Genomic DNA, 16,589 nt, shown 5'->3' with positions numbered 1-16,589 from the left:
GTCTTATCTTGCTCCTAGCATAACTTGAAGTAACAGAAACAGAACTAGTTTCTGAATGTCCCAAAGCACTCCTGAAAGGGGCATTAGAGAACTAAGCCACTTAGGACAACAAATATGTCTCAGATAATCCCTGCTGCTGCTGTCAAGACCTATTTGAATCAGGTCAAATTAAAATTAAGATGATTCAGCTCCAGAGATCTTACCATGTCACCTTCTGTCTTAACATACAGTGTCCCCAACTGTATTAGAAATATCTCACACTTAAGGCATCTGATCACCTTCCTGGTATCAACCATTTTATCCCATTGTTGTTTCTCATCCAGTGATTGGCTATAATCCAATACCAACCTCAAGTTTCTCCCCACTTCATCCTTGGAAAATGCTTCCAGACCTAGGGAGTAGGTTCCAAGCCTCATTATTCTTGGCTCTCAATCAATTCTAAGCTCTCTCTTAAATTTCACCCAGTTTTTTTTTTAAATAAGGAAAGACTCTCCTTTTGTGGGGCCATGGATAGCTTTTGTATTTCTATCAACTCAAATAAGAGGATTATTGAGTACCTACGATGAGCCAGGCACTGTGCTGCACAATGGTGATGCAATGGTGACAAGAAAGCGTGGTCCCTGCACTCATGGAGCTTATGGTCTGGTGGTGAAATCAGGTATTAAGCAGGTAATTTTAAATGTGATGGAGGTTATGAGAAGGAAAGATCAGGCTGCTGGGATGGGGCGCCCCCTGCTTTAGGGGATCAACATTCAAGCTAAGGCTTGAAAGATAATTGGGAATTCAAGGGATGAAGTCCTAGGGTGGAGAAGAGGGTTCAGGACTGAAGGAGCAGCAAATATGAAGAGCCTGAGGCAAAAGAGTTGGAACCCAAAAGAAGACCAGTATGGCCTTCTGTAATCAGGCAAACATGAAACAGAAATATAGACAATTAACTTAAAAGATTATTCAGAGTGACAGAGCAATCCTTGTAGTCAGATCTCATCATTTGAATTATTTACTGATTTAACCATCATTTTCCCTAAACAAGTAGAAGCTTTAGCCCAGTTGAATGAATATAGAGATGTTCGAGTACAAATTAATAGAGGGCCCTAGAATTTCTGTTTGAGCAGTTCTCCTTGTTGCGAAAGTCATTAGAGTGAGGGAAACGGCAGTGCCAGGCTTCACGTGGGGACACTCATTCTCGGGTTTTTCAGCAGATTAAAATCCTAAAGGTTTCTGCAGTGGAAGCTGGACCACCCACACCACCGCGCTCTTCTAAACTGTGTGTGTGGGGGGGAGTGGTAAATGAAGTACCAAATATCAACCCACTTGGCAATGGATGCAACCAATTTCCTTTGCTGCTTAAACGATGTATGTGAATTGGGGGCTGCTAAGGTGGAAAACAACCCAAAGATCTTTGCACTTAGGATTCTTCCCTTGAGACTTGTTTGTTCCAATATGTTTTTCTTCCTTTAAATCCAATTTTACTGTGCTACCTTGAATGACTTCTCTAGAAGTACTTGAATTCTGATTATATTGTATTGCCTTTTTCTTCTATTTCTTTATTCTTTTTAAATAACTTTTTTATACATATAGCATATGTATATGTTTGGATAACATAGACCATCTGTGGAGGGGTATACGAGAAACTAGGCATAGTGGTAGCCTTTGTGGAGAGGAGAAGGGCAGGGCTGCCACTTACTCACATAGTATTTTCCTGTGGTTTAGATGGAAAGGACTCTCAGAGCCGTGAGTTATGGCTTATCTAGCAGAGCCCAGGCTAGATTATAACCTCCACTTACTGCCCCAGCCAGATGCCGCTGTGCAGTAAACAACTTGAACAATCTTGCATAGCAGCCCTGGAAATGAGGAGCTAGGGAACACGGATGAGAGAGAGGCTTACATTTTATTCGCTGAATAGCCTTTTGTATGATTGCATGTGCATTTTGAAATTAAAAATTAAAAAGTAATGTGTGCTGATATAGAAAACTAGGAAAAGAAAGCCTCTCCAAAAACAAATAAAAATCATCCAGTGATCCCAACTCAGAAATCACTACTATCAATAATTTGATATATTTTCCTCTAGTTTTTTTCGCTATGCATTCGCTCGGTTTTGCAATATAGAGTTAATGTGCAGTACTTTTTTCCTGTTTTTATTTTTACTTTGTTTTGTATCATAGGCATTTTTTTCCAATTGAGAAATTTGAACAGCTTTTTCTGTAGATATAAGTATTGCATGCTCATTGTAGAATATTTAGCAAATATCAGTAAAGAGTTAAGATATGTTCTATTTTTTTTTATCTTTTTTGGAGGGAGGGGACAGCTTTATTGAGATCTAGTTCATATACCATAAAGCTCACCTGTTGAAAGTGTACAATTCAACAGCTTTCAGAATATTTGGAGTTGTGCAAGCATCACTATAATCTAACTTTAGAACATTTTCATTGTCTTAAATAGAAACCATGTGCCCTTTAGCAGTCACTCCCCATTTGCTCCTACCCTCCCTCCAAACTCCCTCAGCCCTAGGCAACCACTAATCTACTTTCTGTGTCTATAGATTTGCCTAATCTGGACATTTTCTATAAATGGAATCATAAAATATGTAGTCTTCTGTGACTGGCTTCTTTCACTTAACATAGTGTTTTTGAGATTCATCCATGTTGTAGCATGTATCAGTATTTCATTCCCTTTTTTTAGTTATTTTTTATTGATTGCTTTATTCTTGATTTATTTATTTTATTTATTCACATACCACAAAATTTACCCTTTTAAGGTGCACAATTCAGTGGGTTTTAATATATTCACAAGGTCGTGTAACTATCACCACTATCATTTTCATTACCCCAAAAAGAAACTCCACACCCATTGGCGGTCACTCCCCATTCTATCCCCTCAAGCCCCTGGCAACCACTAATATACTTTCTGTGTCTATGGATGTACAGCCTTTTTGTCTGGCTTCTTTTACTTAGCATACTGTTTTCCGGATTCATCTATATTGTAGCATGTGTTAGTACTTCATTCCTTTTTATGGCTGAATAACATTCCATTATATAGCTATCCCACGTGTCGTGTATCCACTCATCAAGTGACACTTGAATTGTTTCCACTTTTTGCCTCTTATGAATAATGCTGCTGTGAACGTTCACACCCAACTTTTTGTGTGAAATGTATATTTTCAGTTCTCTTGGGTATATACCTTATTCCATTTTATTGCTAAATAATATTACGTTATATGTATATGTCACTTTTTTTTTAGTCTCTTCATCAGATGATAGACGTGTGGGTTGTTTCCACCATTTGATTATTATGAACAGTGTTGCTATGAACATTCGTGTACAAGTTTCTTTTTTTTTTAACACATTTTTTTCTCTTCTTTTGGGTTTATACCTAGGTGTGGTATTGCTGGGTCATATTGTAATTCTATGATTAACCTTTTGAGAAATCGCCCATCTTTTCCACAGTGGCTGCACTATTTTACGTTCACACCAGCAATGTGTGAGGGTCACAATTTCTCCACATTCTTGCTAACACTTGTTATTGTCTGTCTTTTTTATTATAGCCATTCTAGTGGGTGTGAAGTGGCATATCGTTGTGTTTTTGATTTGCATTTCCCTAAAGATTAATTATGTTTAACAACTTTTCATGTGCTTACTAAACATTCATAGATCTGCTTTAAAGAAATGTCTATTCAAATCCTTTGCCCATTTTTAAATTGGGTTATTTGTCTCTTCATGGTTGAGTTGTATATTCTGGATATAAGTTCCTTATCAGATATAAGATTTGCAAACATTTTCTCCCAGTCAGTAGCTTGTTTTTTCACTTTCCTCATGTCTAACTTTAGAACACAAGAGTTTTTAATTTTGATAAAGTCCAATTTATCTATTTTTTCTTTTGTTACTTATGCTTTTCATGGCATGTCTAAGAAACCACTGCCTAATCCAATGTCACAAAGATATACAATTATGTTTTCTTCTAAGAATTTTATAAATTTGCTCTTACTTTTAGTTCTTTGATATATATTGAGTTAATTTTTGTAGATGGTGTGAGGTAGGAGTTCAAGTTCATTCTTTTGAATGTTGTCCCAGCACCATTTGCTGAAAAGACTATGCTTTCCCATTGAATGGTGTTGGCGTTCTTATCAAAAATCTTATCAAGAGGGCCGGCCCCGTGCCGTAGTGGTTAAGTTCATATGCTCTGCTTCAGCGGCGGCCCAGGGTTCACAGGTTCAGATCCCGGCGTGGACCTACACACCGCTTATCAAGCCATGCTGTGGCAGGCATCCCATATAAAGTAGAGGAAGATGGGCACAGATGTTAGCCCCAGGCCAATCTTCCTCAGCAAAAAAAGAGGAGGATTGGCAATGGATGTTAGCTCAGGGCTAATCTTCCTCACCAAAACAAACAAAAAACTTATCAAAATTCAGTTGACCATAAATGTGGGGATTTATTTCTGGACTCTTGATTTTATTCCTTTGATCTATATGTCCATCCTTATGCCAGTACCACATTGTCTTGATTACTGTAGCTTTGTAGTAAGTTTGAAATGTGATCTATTGAAAGTAACAAAACATCCAACTAAAAGCAGCTTAAATTATGTAAGGCCATTTATTATTTACATCTCATTACAAGTCATCTGAAAGTAAGCTGCTCCTGAGTTGGTTTGACATCTAAACAATGTCATCAAGGACCCAGGCTTTTACTATTCTCTTTTCTACTATCTTTGCTGTCAATACATGTCCTCTTGGTCACAAGATGGCTGCTGTAGCTCAGAGCATTGTGTCTTCATACAACAGTTTCCCAAGCAAGAATCAAAGAAAGTGCTGACAAAATTCTTATGTTGTTCCAGCTCTTCAAAGAGGGAAATCTTTTCCAAAACTCTTTAGAAAGCTTTACTTTATATCTTATTGCCAGAATGGGGTGTCATGCTTTCCCTTAGACCAATCATAGTTTATCCCAGAGGCATGGAAAATGGCCACCCACAAAATCAGAGTCTCTGAAAAGGGGGTAAATGGCTGATGGATACACAACCAACATTATCTGCCTAAATATATAAACATACAAAAAATAAACCAAAGTTACCTGTAAGCCCACCAGACTGAGATAATAATGGAAACTTTCTAGAGTAAGGAGGTCTACCTTAAAGTTCTTTAGTGCCAGCTCCTTCAGAAGTGAAACTCTGTTTTCTTCTTCTGTTATTGACTCAAGATCAGATCATGTGCAGTAGTTTCTTTTCTTCATTCCTCTCAAGTACTGCCTGCAGCTCTCTGAACTCTTGGTCTGAAGAATACACATCTGCTTTCTCAACTTTATAAAATACCCGTAGGGCTTGAGGCTGGTAGCATGCTGCTTTGCCTTCTTTATCTTCTTGTAGACAATCCATTTTGTAGTTGAGAACAGTATGTTGCTACTGTCAACTTTAAGTTAATTTTAGGATAGCAAGACGCGAGAAATACTTTTATGTCCCTGTTTTTCGGATACTAGACTTTGCTTTTATTCTGCACTTGCTGCTAAGGGCCAAATAGTTGAAATTCCTAGCAATAATCCTACCAAATCATTCTCTATTTTTTAGTAATAATGGAAAAATGATCTGTTTTTATAACCCCTTGCCCATATTTGTTTGATGGCTAGAGGCTACCTGGCCTTGAGAGTTTCTACTGCTTGGCAAGCCACTGATATTGGCCGATTTCTGTTTTTCATTTTACTGCAATCATCTGCACGTAGATAGTATGGTTGATCTTTGGAGAGTCAAGATTTTTCATCTATTTTTTTTCCTTTCTGCTACCGTATAGGAGTGAAGGTTCGTTGGGTTTCAAGTAACTACTCTCTTATCTTCCATAAAAAAATTCAGTGACTTTTCATCATAGATTTTCTTTTTTTCTCACTGTTGTTTTATTCTCATTTAAATTGGGTAAACTCAAAGGGTGGGCATTTTGTCACATGCAGTTCCTAGAGGTAAGTCCTAGAGCCATCCATATCTTGTAAATTTTAGTATGAAGCCAAAGCAAATGATAACTTATAAATAGAAAAGAAATGGTCCTTTTGTTTCTTAATTAAAGCAGGACTGAAAAATTAGCAGCTACTAAATGCTTTTTATGCTTTTTCCACTGATCATCTGCAAATTACCCAGCTTTTCTATGCCTCAGTTTCTTTATCCATGAAATGGGGCCAGCAATGCCTTTCTCCATTTGATCTTGGGAGAATATTGCGAGAATCAACTGATGCTATATGTGGAGCTGCCTTTATTTATTTAGAAAAAATGGGTGTTATATAGACCCATTTATTACTATTTTATTTTTGTCATTGTTGGTGTGCATGTAAATTAAGTGTAAAAGAAAGGTGACAAATTATGGGGGTGGGAGGTAAATCACAAGATTGGTACTATTTCTTCTTTGCAGAAGAAGGTCAGCCCTTTCCCTCTGATCTACGTGGGCTTCCTTGGGACCATTATCCTCTTCAAGTGCTTTCAGTTCTATACAGATGACTTCCAAAATTTGATCTGGCAAGAATTTCCAATATCTGTTCAATGGATTAACTAGTAAAAATGGATACAATGCAGAGTCTAACGTGTTGCTCCCTTTTTTATACTTCACACGATAAAGATAGCATCCCTCCTCTTTCCTTTGAGCGAGAATTTGATTTAATGAAATAACAGATGAGGTTTTTGAGGACGATGGGAAGGTTTTGTTTTATTGTCTTTCTTTCCTTTTTTTTTTTTCTTCTAGGAGTAGAATGTGTTTGCCAAAGAATAGAAGCTGGATAGATACCTTAGTGCTGGATATTATTTAGTTTGTAGTGTTTTTATCCCTTTATGATGTTCAGAGTCATGCAGGCAAGCTGCACAACTTAATCAGCCTACTAGTCAGCCTTGGGCTACGGGTGATAACGGCCGGTTCCCTCCCCTACAGGATTCCACTGCTTCTGCTTGAGGCCAAGAAGAAGGCTCCTTGCTCTCTCAGCCGAAGGGAAAGAGGAGAGAAAGCAGGAGAGGAGGGAGGAGCATGACCACCTAGCCTCTGGCTCACGTGGGATCACAGCAGAACTTGTCTCCACTCAAGCCCTCCTCCCTCTCCCTTAGGGCGAGACGTAGAATGGGGGAGGGGCATACAGACCCCTGAGTGAGGGGGCTGCCTCTGCACAGTTAGGCAGCTCTCCCAGAGGCCACAAGAGGTGCTTTCTTTGAAGGGGGCACCTTTGCCCACCAAACTGTCACCTCATTCTGCGTGTTAAGGCCTTATGGTCCCAGAGAGCCAAGAAATGTGTTGACTACTGCAGCTTATGTAGACATTCCCACAATCCCACCTCGAGCCCTTTCTTCTCACCCCTAGAACTCTGCATCTGCCTCCCAGCTGGGCTTCCCTGGCCCCCTGCTGCTCCGCGCCCCCTCTTGCTCTTTTCCTTCAAGTTCTCCAAATATGGGATCCCTCTTGCCATACAGCCTTAGTTCTTACAGCTCTTAAAGCTCTTTGTCTCCCTGTTCCCTGTCACCTAGCTCTCTGCTACTCAGCCTTCAGGTCTCAGCAGCACTGTCCCGTCCTCAGGGAGGCATTGCCTGAACCTCCCCCACATCCTACATGACAGATCTCTATTATGAGTGGCAGTTCCTGCTCCTTTATATTACTTGTTCAAATGTCTGCCTTTCTCGCCCTAAGACCCACTTAGCCAGAGATCATCTCTGTTTTATCACAGTGCATTCTGCGCACTTAGTTCCCTGCCTGGCACGTAGTGCAAACTCAATACATAATTTTTTAATGAACAAGAGTATGTATTTGGGGAATGGATGAACTTCTTTCTGTATTCACTGTTGAGACAAATAGTCATTCATTTGTCAGTTCACTAAATGTTTATTGATTGCCTGCTCTGTGCCAGCCACTGGGGAAACACATATGAATAAGACCCTTTCCCTACTTCCGCCAGTTTTGAAGGGGGGTAGCTCCCACCCCACTTAGGGGCATTCAGAAGTGTGTGGAGGTGCTGTTCGTTGTTGCTGTCATAACGATTAGGGGCACTACTGGCATTTAGTGGGCAGAGCCCAAGGTCACTAAACATTTTCCAATGCATGAGGTCTCCTGCACAAGGAGGGACCATCCAGCCACCCCCACCTCCACCTCACCCGCAGGGATTCCTCACAAAGCTTACAGTTTAACAGAGAAAAGTGGACTGAAAGGGGCAATATCCTGTCATGTGTGCAATGAGAGACTTCTATAGCAGTGCACAGCCCACGGGAGGCGTCAGCATTCCACCTTGGAGTCAATGTGGGGAGAATATTTTTTTTTAAATGTGCCAGAAAAAGGCTTCATCCCTACTAAGGAGACTCTAATTTAAATGAAATGATAAAACCAAAAATTAAGGTGCCCAAATATAAATAGCTTATGATGAAAATTACTATTCCTCAGTTTTATGATAAATATCAAAACAAAAGGTAAGTGAAAATGATAGGAAATGGCATTCCAGTTCTTTCTCGAAAGGCTTCGAGTTCATTATAGCTCTATGTGAGCGTGAAAACCATTATAGAGTGATGGTTGCATTTCTTCCCCAATCTGCCTTTGGGGGAGAAAATACCAAGAGGGAAGAATGTTTCCCCACAACAAAAGTCATGTGAGAGGAAGAGCAGAGTATGTAGACCAGGGTTCCTCAATCTCTGTACCACTGACATTTTGGGCAGGGAGTTCTTTGTCGTGGGGGCTGTCCCGGGCATTGTAGGATGTTGAGCAGCATCCCTGGCCTCTACCAGCTAGATGCCAGTAGCACCCTCCAGTTGTGACCATCAGAAATGTCTCCAGACATTGCCAGATGTCTCGGAGGGGAGGTGCAAAACTGCCCCTGATTGAGAGCCATTGAACGAGGCCTTGTTTTCATCCCCCTCAAGCCCTAGGTCAGACATTCATGGGCTATTAGAATTTAGCCACACTAAAGGTGTGTGTGGAGAGTACAGTTTAAAAATGCCCAGAGGCATTAGGTAGACTGCCTTTTTGACGAGCAGAGGGGGCCACTGGAAGCTGCTGTGTTACTAACTGGCTGCCTCTTTCTAGAGACAGGGGTTGGCATTTTGTGCTGTCTTCCCAGCATTGTGGTCTTCTTCCTGCTGATTGCTCAAAGGAGAACCTACAGGAGCCCCGGGGATCCTGACAATTTCGCTTTTATGTCTGTAGCAGAACTCCCAGGTGTGTGAGTAATGCTGTCACCTGAAGCATCTTTTCAAGCCTCCAGAGAGAGCTGCAGGAAATTACAGTGTATTGCAGGGAGCTCTGATGCTGGAGAGGAAAGAAAATCCTCTTCTTAAATTAAAAAAAAAAAGAAAAAGCAAGATAATTTTCAAGCCAGCTTGATTTAGCTCTCTTTCCACAGGAAATTTTAGACCAGCTTCAAGGGTGTGTGTCTGGGATCTGGTTTGTCCCACGTGGCTGGTCCGTTTTAAAGATGATGCCACACTTGGGTCGCTCTTTTCTCCACTGCTACACATCTGGGTTCAATTGCCTCTACTGTCAGACCCTGGTGTGGAGGAATGTGCACTTCCTTCCCTCTAAGATCCCACTTGTCCTGGAGCTTTGACCTTCTTCTGCGGGAGAGGAAAGCTGTTCGGATAAGAAGAAGCATCAGTGTTTATATTGGTGGGAACAAGATGTCTTTTCCTGTCTGGCATCCAGCTTTGAGCATTAACTTCTCTGAGTCCCCGGGAAAGGTGGTCTGTGGGGCGAAGATGGAGCTTCAAAAAGCTTTTTGGGAACTTGAGTGAGAGCAGCAGAACTGCTCCCTGAAAACAAGCCACCACCAACTTTAACCTCCAACACACAGAAAGGGATAGGAAAGCAGAGGTAGATAATTAGTTGAAATTAAAAAAAAAAAAAAAAAATTCACTTACACTGTTTTATCTGACTACAAAAAATGAAAACATTTCCTAATTTGGCTGGTGGCAGTTTGTCTTTTTTGGGTGCTTACCCTTTGCCAGCCACTATGCTAAATGCAGAATATTTTACTTAGTCTTCCCCAAAACCCTATGCAGTGGATTCTGATATTTTCCCCATTTTATAGATGAGGACATTGAGGCTTTTGGGGTGTAAGGAGCTTGTACCAGGTGCCACAGATGTGAAGGAGCAGGAGTTGAGTCAGGTGTGTCTCTCTTAGGAGACTTAGCTCCTAACTACTCTGCCCTAGAGCAGTGCTTCTCCAACTTTACCTGGAGTCAGAATCCCCCAGAGGCCACATGAGAACTCAGATCACTGACCTCAACCCCATAGTTTCTGATTGTAGAGCGGGCCCGAGAACTTGCATCTCTGCCAAGTTCCCAGGTGATGTGATGCTGCTGGTTCAGGGATCACACTTTGAGAACCTGTATCATCCCGCATCTCGTTTTCTAGAAAATAGTGTAAGCACTGACTTTGGAAACCTTGAATGAAAATGACTGAGGTTGGAATTGACCACTGACTTGAGACCCATGCACAGATAGATGATATTTCTAGGGCATCTCTTCTGAGAGGATGGTGTCATGAGACAGAGATAATTGACCTGTTGTAGGTTTTATTCTGGTATTCCCTTGGCTGCCTGACATTTCCGAGAACACAGTCGCACTGCATCGTTAAAAAAAAAGTAAATGTACCACCACCATTCACTCGTACTAATAGGCCATTTTTGAAGCTCAGTAGTTTTCCATTGGAATGACAGTTCCTTTTCAAACTATACTTAGTTCATTTTCTTTTGATTCAGTAAGACCCAGTATATTCTGATTTTGTATAAACACTGTGACCATCATCTTAGAGAATATTGTCAGACTGCTGATACTAATGAGCACATGGAGTAGATTTACTGTGAAGAAGGGTTTGCAAATCTTGGATCAGGTCTTGTGTCCTGTATAACTAACTCAACAAAAACTCTTAGGCAATTTTGTTAGTAATAAAAGGAAGTGAAAAGTAGTCAAAGAAACATCATTTAAAAGTTTCCTGATTATGGTCACTTTGAAAACAACAGGCACTTTGAGGACAGATTTTTGTGTTCTTTTGACTGAGTTTCACCAGAATTAAGATTCCAAAGGCAATTGAAATCTGAAATAAAGCTGCTTTACTTGTTGATAATCTGTTCTGAAGCCTTCTGAGCTGGTTCAGGACAAAGGCTTTGGCACCCTACCTTTCTGCCACTTAATAGCAAAGATAACAGCCCAGGTGTGAAACCACCAATCAAACACAGACAATTGTCCTACAGATAGAGTCAGGAAAAGCAATATCCTGAAATTTGCTGCAGTGCTTTTGCTGTGAGAAATGTTATAGTAGTATAAGGGACTGCAATCTACACACATTCTAAAGGAAAATAGAGACTAGTGGTATGGGGGACTCCCTTTTCCAAATGCCTTAGGCAATAGCAATTCCTGGGAGAGAACTTTAAAAGAAAACAAAACATTAATTATCTGGTGACTTCGCCAGTGGTGGAACGGTTTCCTTTGGTTTTGAGTTGAGAATAAACTACCTGTGCAGGTTTGTGCTGGCAGCTGCTGGTAGACATGTCCAGAGGCTGAATTTTCCAGAACCAAACCAAGGAATCCCTTGTGAGCTTCTATTTCCCAGCAGATAGTAACTGGAAGCTATTTGCTAGAGACCAAGAATCTTTTCTGTTTTTCTTGTGAACTGACTGCTGTATTGGAATTAGCACAGTGTGAGGGGTGAGGGAACCTGCCCTCTGGCTGGCAACAACAGGCAGGTGGTTGTTTTCCCGGAGACCCTCAAGTTAGGAGCAAAGGCAGGTTCTGGAGCTATGTGCACACTGTTGCTGTGAGACTGCTATCTTCATCTCCTGGCTCCAGCACGACCAAGGAAACATTCAAGGCTGTTCCCCCAGGAGTGGGGTCCAAAGGGATGCTACGGAGGATTTTTTTTTCCTCCTGCATCTGTGGCTGCCCAGAGGTATTTATCAGTGTGGACAGAGCAAGATGCCAAGGAAAGACCCTGTAGTGTAAAGTAAGGTGCTCCCGGAAACAGCTCAGGAGACTCAGGCTGGGGTGTGTGCGTGTGTTTGTGCGTGTGTGTGGTGTGTGCAGGACGTGCAAGCCAAGTGCGCTGAAATGCAGCTCTCTTCTTTGCCTGCAAAGAGTTGCTCCGCTTCCCCCCCTGCCCAGCGCACCCGGGGAGCGCCAGGGGGAGTCCTCGCGGGCCAGGGCTTCCCGTGCCCCGGGAGCGCCGGGGGCTCGCCTAGCGGAGCTTAGCGCTGCTTGCTGGGCGCTGCCCGCGAGCGGGCGGGGGTGGACACTGGGCTTCTGTGCGTGCCAGCCGCAGCCGTTGGCTGGCGGGCGCCCAATCCCGGGGCATGCCGCCGGAGCCTGGCCAGGACGCACGGTGAGAGCCGAGTTTGGTGGAAGGCTTGCCCCCCGGCTGCCAGCAGAAGCCGGCGTCGGGAGCCCAGGCGGTCGGGCCGCTGTGCTCGGGCTCGCTGGCCGCGGCTGCGGGTGCCGCGCGCCCCCGGGTTGCGAGGAAGGAGGAGGCATGGCTTCAGTGTTCATGTGTGGAGTGGAGGACCTGCTGTTCAGCGGCAGCCGCTTCGTGTGGAACTTGACCGTGTCCACGCTGCGGAGATGGTACACGGAGAGGCTGCGGGCTTGCCACCAGGTGCTGCGGACGTGGTGCGGGCTGCGGGACGTGTACCAGGTGAGCCAGGAGGGCGCGCGGCGCCCGAGGGCCCTTTCAGGATGCCGGGCGCTCGTGGGAAGCCGGTTCCACCTGTATGATTTGATTCTCTCTGTCCCTCCACCTCTCTTCTTTTTAAACTCCTAGCGGGCTGCTTGACTCTTGGGTCAAATGCTCAGCAGCTGTGGATAACTGTTGCCTGACAGAGCTTGTGAATTTTTCCCACTGGGCATGGGGGGCACTTGTGAGTTAGTCCCAGCATTTGCAGACATCTGTTATAGAGGGATGGTGTGCTGGCTGGCACTTAGCTAAGAAAGCTGTAGCTTTGCAGTAGAGGGTCTGCAGGAAGCGACTTGGACATTCTGGTGATTCCTTCTTTTTTATTTCATTGGCGTGGCATTCACTGGCGTTTCAGGAGGAACGATTTCACACCAGTTTACAGTCAGAGGGGCCTTCATGGATTTGCATTGTTCACTTTGATTTTATTTCAATTTTCCATCAGGCAGCCCCAGCTTGCAAGGCAGAGCCAGGAAAAGCTGATGCTGTGTCTACTGGCTTTTGGAAGGAAGGGCAGCAAATAGTGAACACTTTGCAGGAGGATGACGGGCTGGGGAAGGGAGGGGTGGCTGGCTGAGCGTTAGAATGCTTACGTTTGGATTTACTCCCTGTCACACAACACAGCCTCTTTATTTCTCTGCTAGGTCCCATCCTGCAGGCAAAAAATGCAGCAACTTTGTTCAACTAGGAGACCGTTTATCCTCTCTGGGACTGCAGCTTGCCTGGATTTTTTTTTTTTTTTTAACAGTCATTTGTGGATTTAAAAGTCTTGTGCTTTGGTTGTTAATATCTTTTTTTTTATAATTTTATTTATTTATTTATTTTCCCTCAAAGCCCCCGTAGATAGTTGTATGTCATAGCTGCACATCCTTCTAGTTGCTGTATGTGGGACGCGGCCTCAGCATGGCCGGAGAAGCGGTGCGTCGGTGCGTGCCCGAGATCCCAACCGGGCCACCAGCAGCGGAGCGCGCGCACTTAACCGCTAAGCCACGGGGTCGGCCCTGGTTGTTAATATCTTTGACGTTAAAAACAATTGACATTGTGTTTAGGAAGATGATACCTGGTGTTTATTATAAGAATATAGCATCACATTTTCTTTCCTGTGATGGAAATAGCTTTGTTGTAGTTCCTGGATTCCCCCTACCCTGACCCCACTCCCTAAATGACCATAATTTATATCCCATTGTATGATGTCCCATATGTGGTCAAGCACCTGATTTTGACAAGCTGTAGTCTTCCATCAATCAAGCAAAATTAAAAGGCCAGCACCTGAGGTTAAACTGTGGGCATCTAAAGAATCAGCATCCCCTTGTTATCTTTGACATCGTGTCATCCTGGTGAAAATGTGAGGAACATTTCACTTTGTGCTCTCACGACGCCTGCTCTGGATAACATGTCTGCGATGTCCTGCATTTTGAAAGAATCCAAAAGCCAGGTTGAGACCCAGGGCAGCATGTGGGAAGTTGAGAGTATTATGGAGCACTGAATAGATGCCATCTGGCCACATGACACAGATCACTTGACTTTTTGGAGCCAGAGGTGCGTCTTCCTCTCAGCCTTTTTCTCTTTTGGGAAATCATTGTTCATTTTGGTCTTTAGGAGAAGTGCCCCTCATATAGTTTCGTTTTTGCTTTTTAATGTTTGAGAAACTTTCAAAAGGAGAACACAAGTATTGTAGCCTCCATGCCTCTCTCCCCAAGGATTCAGGGGACTTATGGCTTATCTCTTCTGCTGTGAGTGACCTATTCAAAAATGAAGGTTCCAGAAACCTGAGACCTGATGGGTTCTTTATAAGGTTGATCAATAATTATTTTTAAGCAGAACAGCAACTTGAAGGACTAACCTACTAAACTATAGGTTTTCTCTTCTGTAAAACAGATAGTGACTGAGTCAATTCCCTCTCATAATGATAAGAAGAACATCAAAATCATGATGGCCCTTTTATGAGTATTGAGTTAGAAGTAGAAAATGATCTCTGAGTTTGAGGTTTCCTGTGTCTTTAGAGAAATAAAGTTTTTAAAAATATTTTGAAACTTGGGAGAACCATAGATTTCTTAATTGTGCAACACAGTTAACTATTAGCAAAGAAACTCCATTTTCTGTAATGCCTTTCAAATGTCAAGCAAGAAAGTAGTGACTTAAATTGTATAGAACTGAAAGGCAGTAAACTAAAGTGGTTAATACCTTAGGCTCCAAGTTAAATAGACATAGGAGTGAATCCTACCTCTGCCTATGTATGACCATGAGTAAGTTACTTGATCTTACTATGCTTCAGTTTCATCATTAAGAAAATGGGAAATATAATAGTACTAATCACAGAGATTTATAAGAGAATTAATTGACATGTAAGATATTTAGCACAGTGCCTAGAGCTTAGGAAGCATTCCATAAATATTACCTGTTCTGTCACTTAGGATTTTCTTTATTAGAATAGGAAACCCAACTCAAACTAACATACAGAATAAAAAGAAGGGACTTTTGACACAACTAAAAAGTCTAGCAGTAGCATGAACTTCAGGTATGGTTTGATCAGGGCACTATCCTGGTTCCCCATGGTTCTTTCAGAGCTGTCTCATTTGCGTGTTGGCTTTTTCCTCAGCTGGTTTCTTCCCTCACGATACCAGATAGCTGCAGCAGTTCCAGGGCTTAGATTCGCATATCAACCCATCCAGAAAGAAAGAGAATTTCTCATATCTACCAACTATCAAAAAAGCATTCCCAGTTTCACTCTGATAGATCAACTTAGAGTCTGTGTTCACCCCCAGTGGCATGCTCTGATTGGCACGGAGAATGAGATTATAATACATGCATTCCCAGTGGAAGTGATATAGCCCCCAAGAGGCAAAAATTGTTTCTTGGGAGAAGGAGGGGGGCCAAAAACCTTATTCTTTTTATGTATAAAGCAGAGAGATATACAATACCTAAACATATATACAGTATATATGTGGCATTAGAATTTGGGGGGGGGGGCGGCGATGACTAGAAAACCAAAAAAAACATCTAAAAAGCTCCTTAAGGGGATGATAATGAATAAAAAGGCTGAGAAACACTGAATTAAATTGATTGGCTTAGGCCCATGAGGGAACAGACCCATTTCTGAAGGTGGGAGTGAAGTTGGCCCCCCAGACCACATACCTGCCAAACAATGAGGGAGGGTCAGTGCTTGGTTGAGATGCAATCAGCAATGTCCATTGCACCTGCGTTATTAGAATCTCAACTCTAGAGCTCTTTAAATAAAATAATTAGTTATTTTTCAGGGTAAGTACAGGATTAATGCACAAATCCATTTGTAAGTATTTTTGCCACAGTAATTTGAGTTAAGGGAGTGGGGGCCCATCATTAGAATACGCTGTTGCTGTCCCGTAATTGAATTCTAAACCATAGAGCAGAATGTTCCATCGTATTGTCCACCTCTGGAAACACACACCATTGAGTTACATATTTTACTGAACTCAAGTTTTTATCATCTTGGCGATAACAAGGTGTCCTTTTCCTTGCTTCTAGTTTGAATAGTCTTGTTTGTAAGGAAATCCAGGCTCAATCACTCTAGAGAGAAATAGGGTGGGGCAGGAGATATCCATTACATGAAATATCTGGCAGTCCCTTGGGGGTGTTTGTTTATTCATATACTATAAGTGAAATAAGATCTCCCACCTATTCATAAGGAATTTGGCAACAACATTATTGCCTGACTAGCAAAGCCGGGAAGGCATAATTTCTTTGGAATTGAACACTTCCTCCACCTCTAAATCGGAGAGGCAAGTGCCTGAATTTGCCAAGAACCATGAATAATTGAGATACTAGCTATAAGGCACTTCTGTAGTAATGCGACTAAATAAAAGACAGGCTGAGGCTGCACTGAGGCTGCCTTTTAACAAAGACTTACTTTATGAGTGAAAGTTTAGATTAGGTTAAAGTTGCAGACATGGGACATTCGCCTTCAATT

General features: G+C 42.3%; 1 protein-coding gene across 4 annotated transcripts in view; it reads left to right on the top strand.

Annotated features, from left to right (window-relative positions):
• The window catches only part of FRMD4B (FERM domain containing 4B), a 311,911-nt gene that overhangs the window by 125,131 nt on the left and 170,191 nt on the right, over positions 1-16,589 (top strand). The window contains exon 1 of one of the 4 annotated variants that reach the window (XM_058562825.1): positions 12,446-12,607. The exons of the other annotated variants lie outside the window; for them this stretch is intronic. Within the exon in view, the coding sequence (XP_058418808.1) occupies positions 12,446-12,607 (162 nt within the window). Of the gene's footprint in view, positions 1-12,445; positions 12,608-16,589 lie in introns of those variants that run through there. 4 annotated transcript variants of the gene reach the window in all.

The sequence above is a fragment of the Diceros bicornis genome, chromosome 2, assembly GCF_020826845.1.
Source record: "Diceros bicornis minor isolate mBicDic1 chromosome 2, mDicBic1.mat.cur, whole genome shotgun sequence".
NCBI classification, from domain to species: domain Eukaryota; kingdom Metazoa; phylum Chordata; class Mammalia; order Perissodactyla; family Rhinocerotidae; genus Diceros; species Diceros bicornis.
Note: the sequence above shows the minus strand (reverse complement) of the source record. Positions and strands in the feature narration are given on the sequence as shown.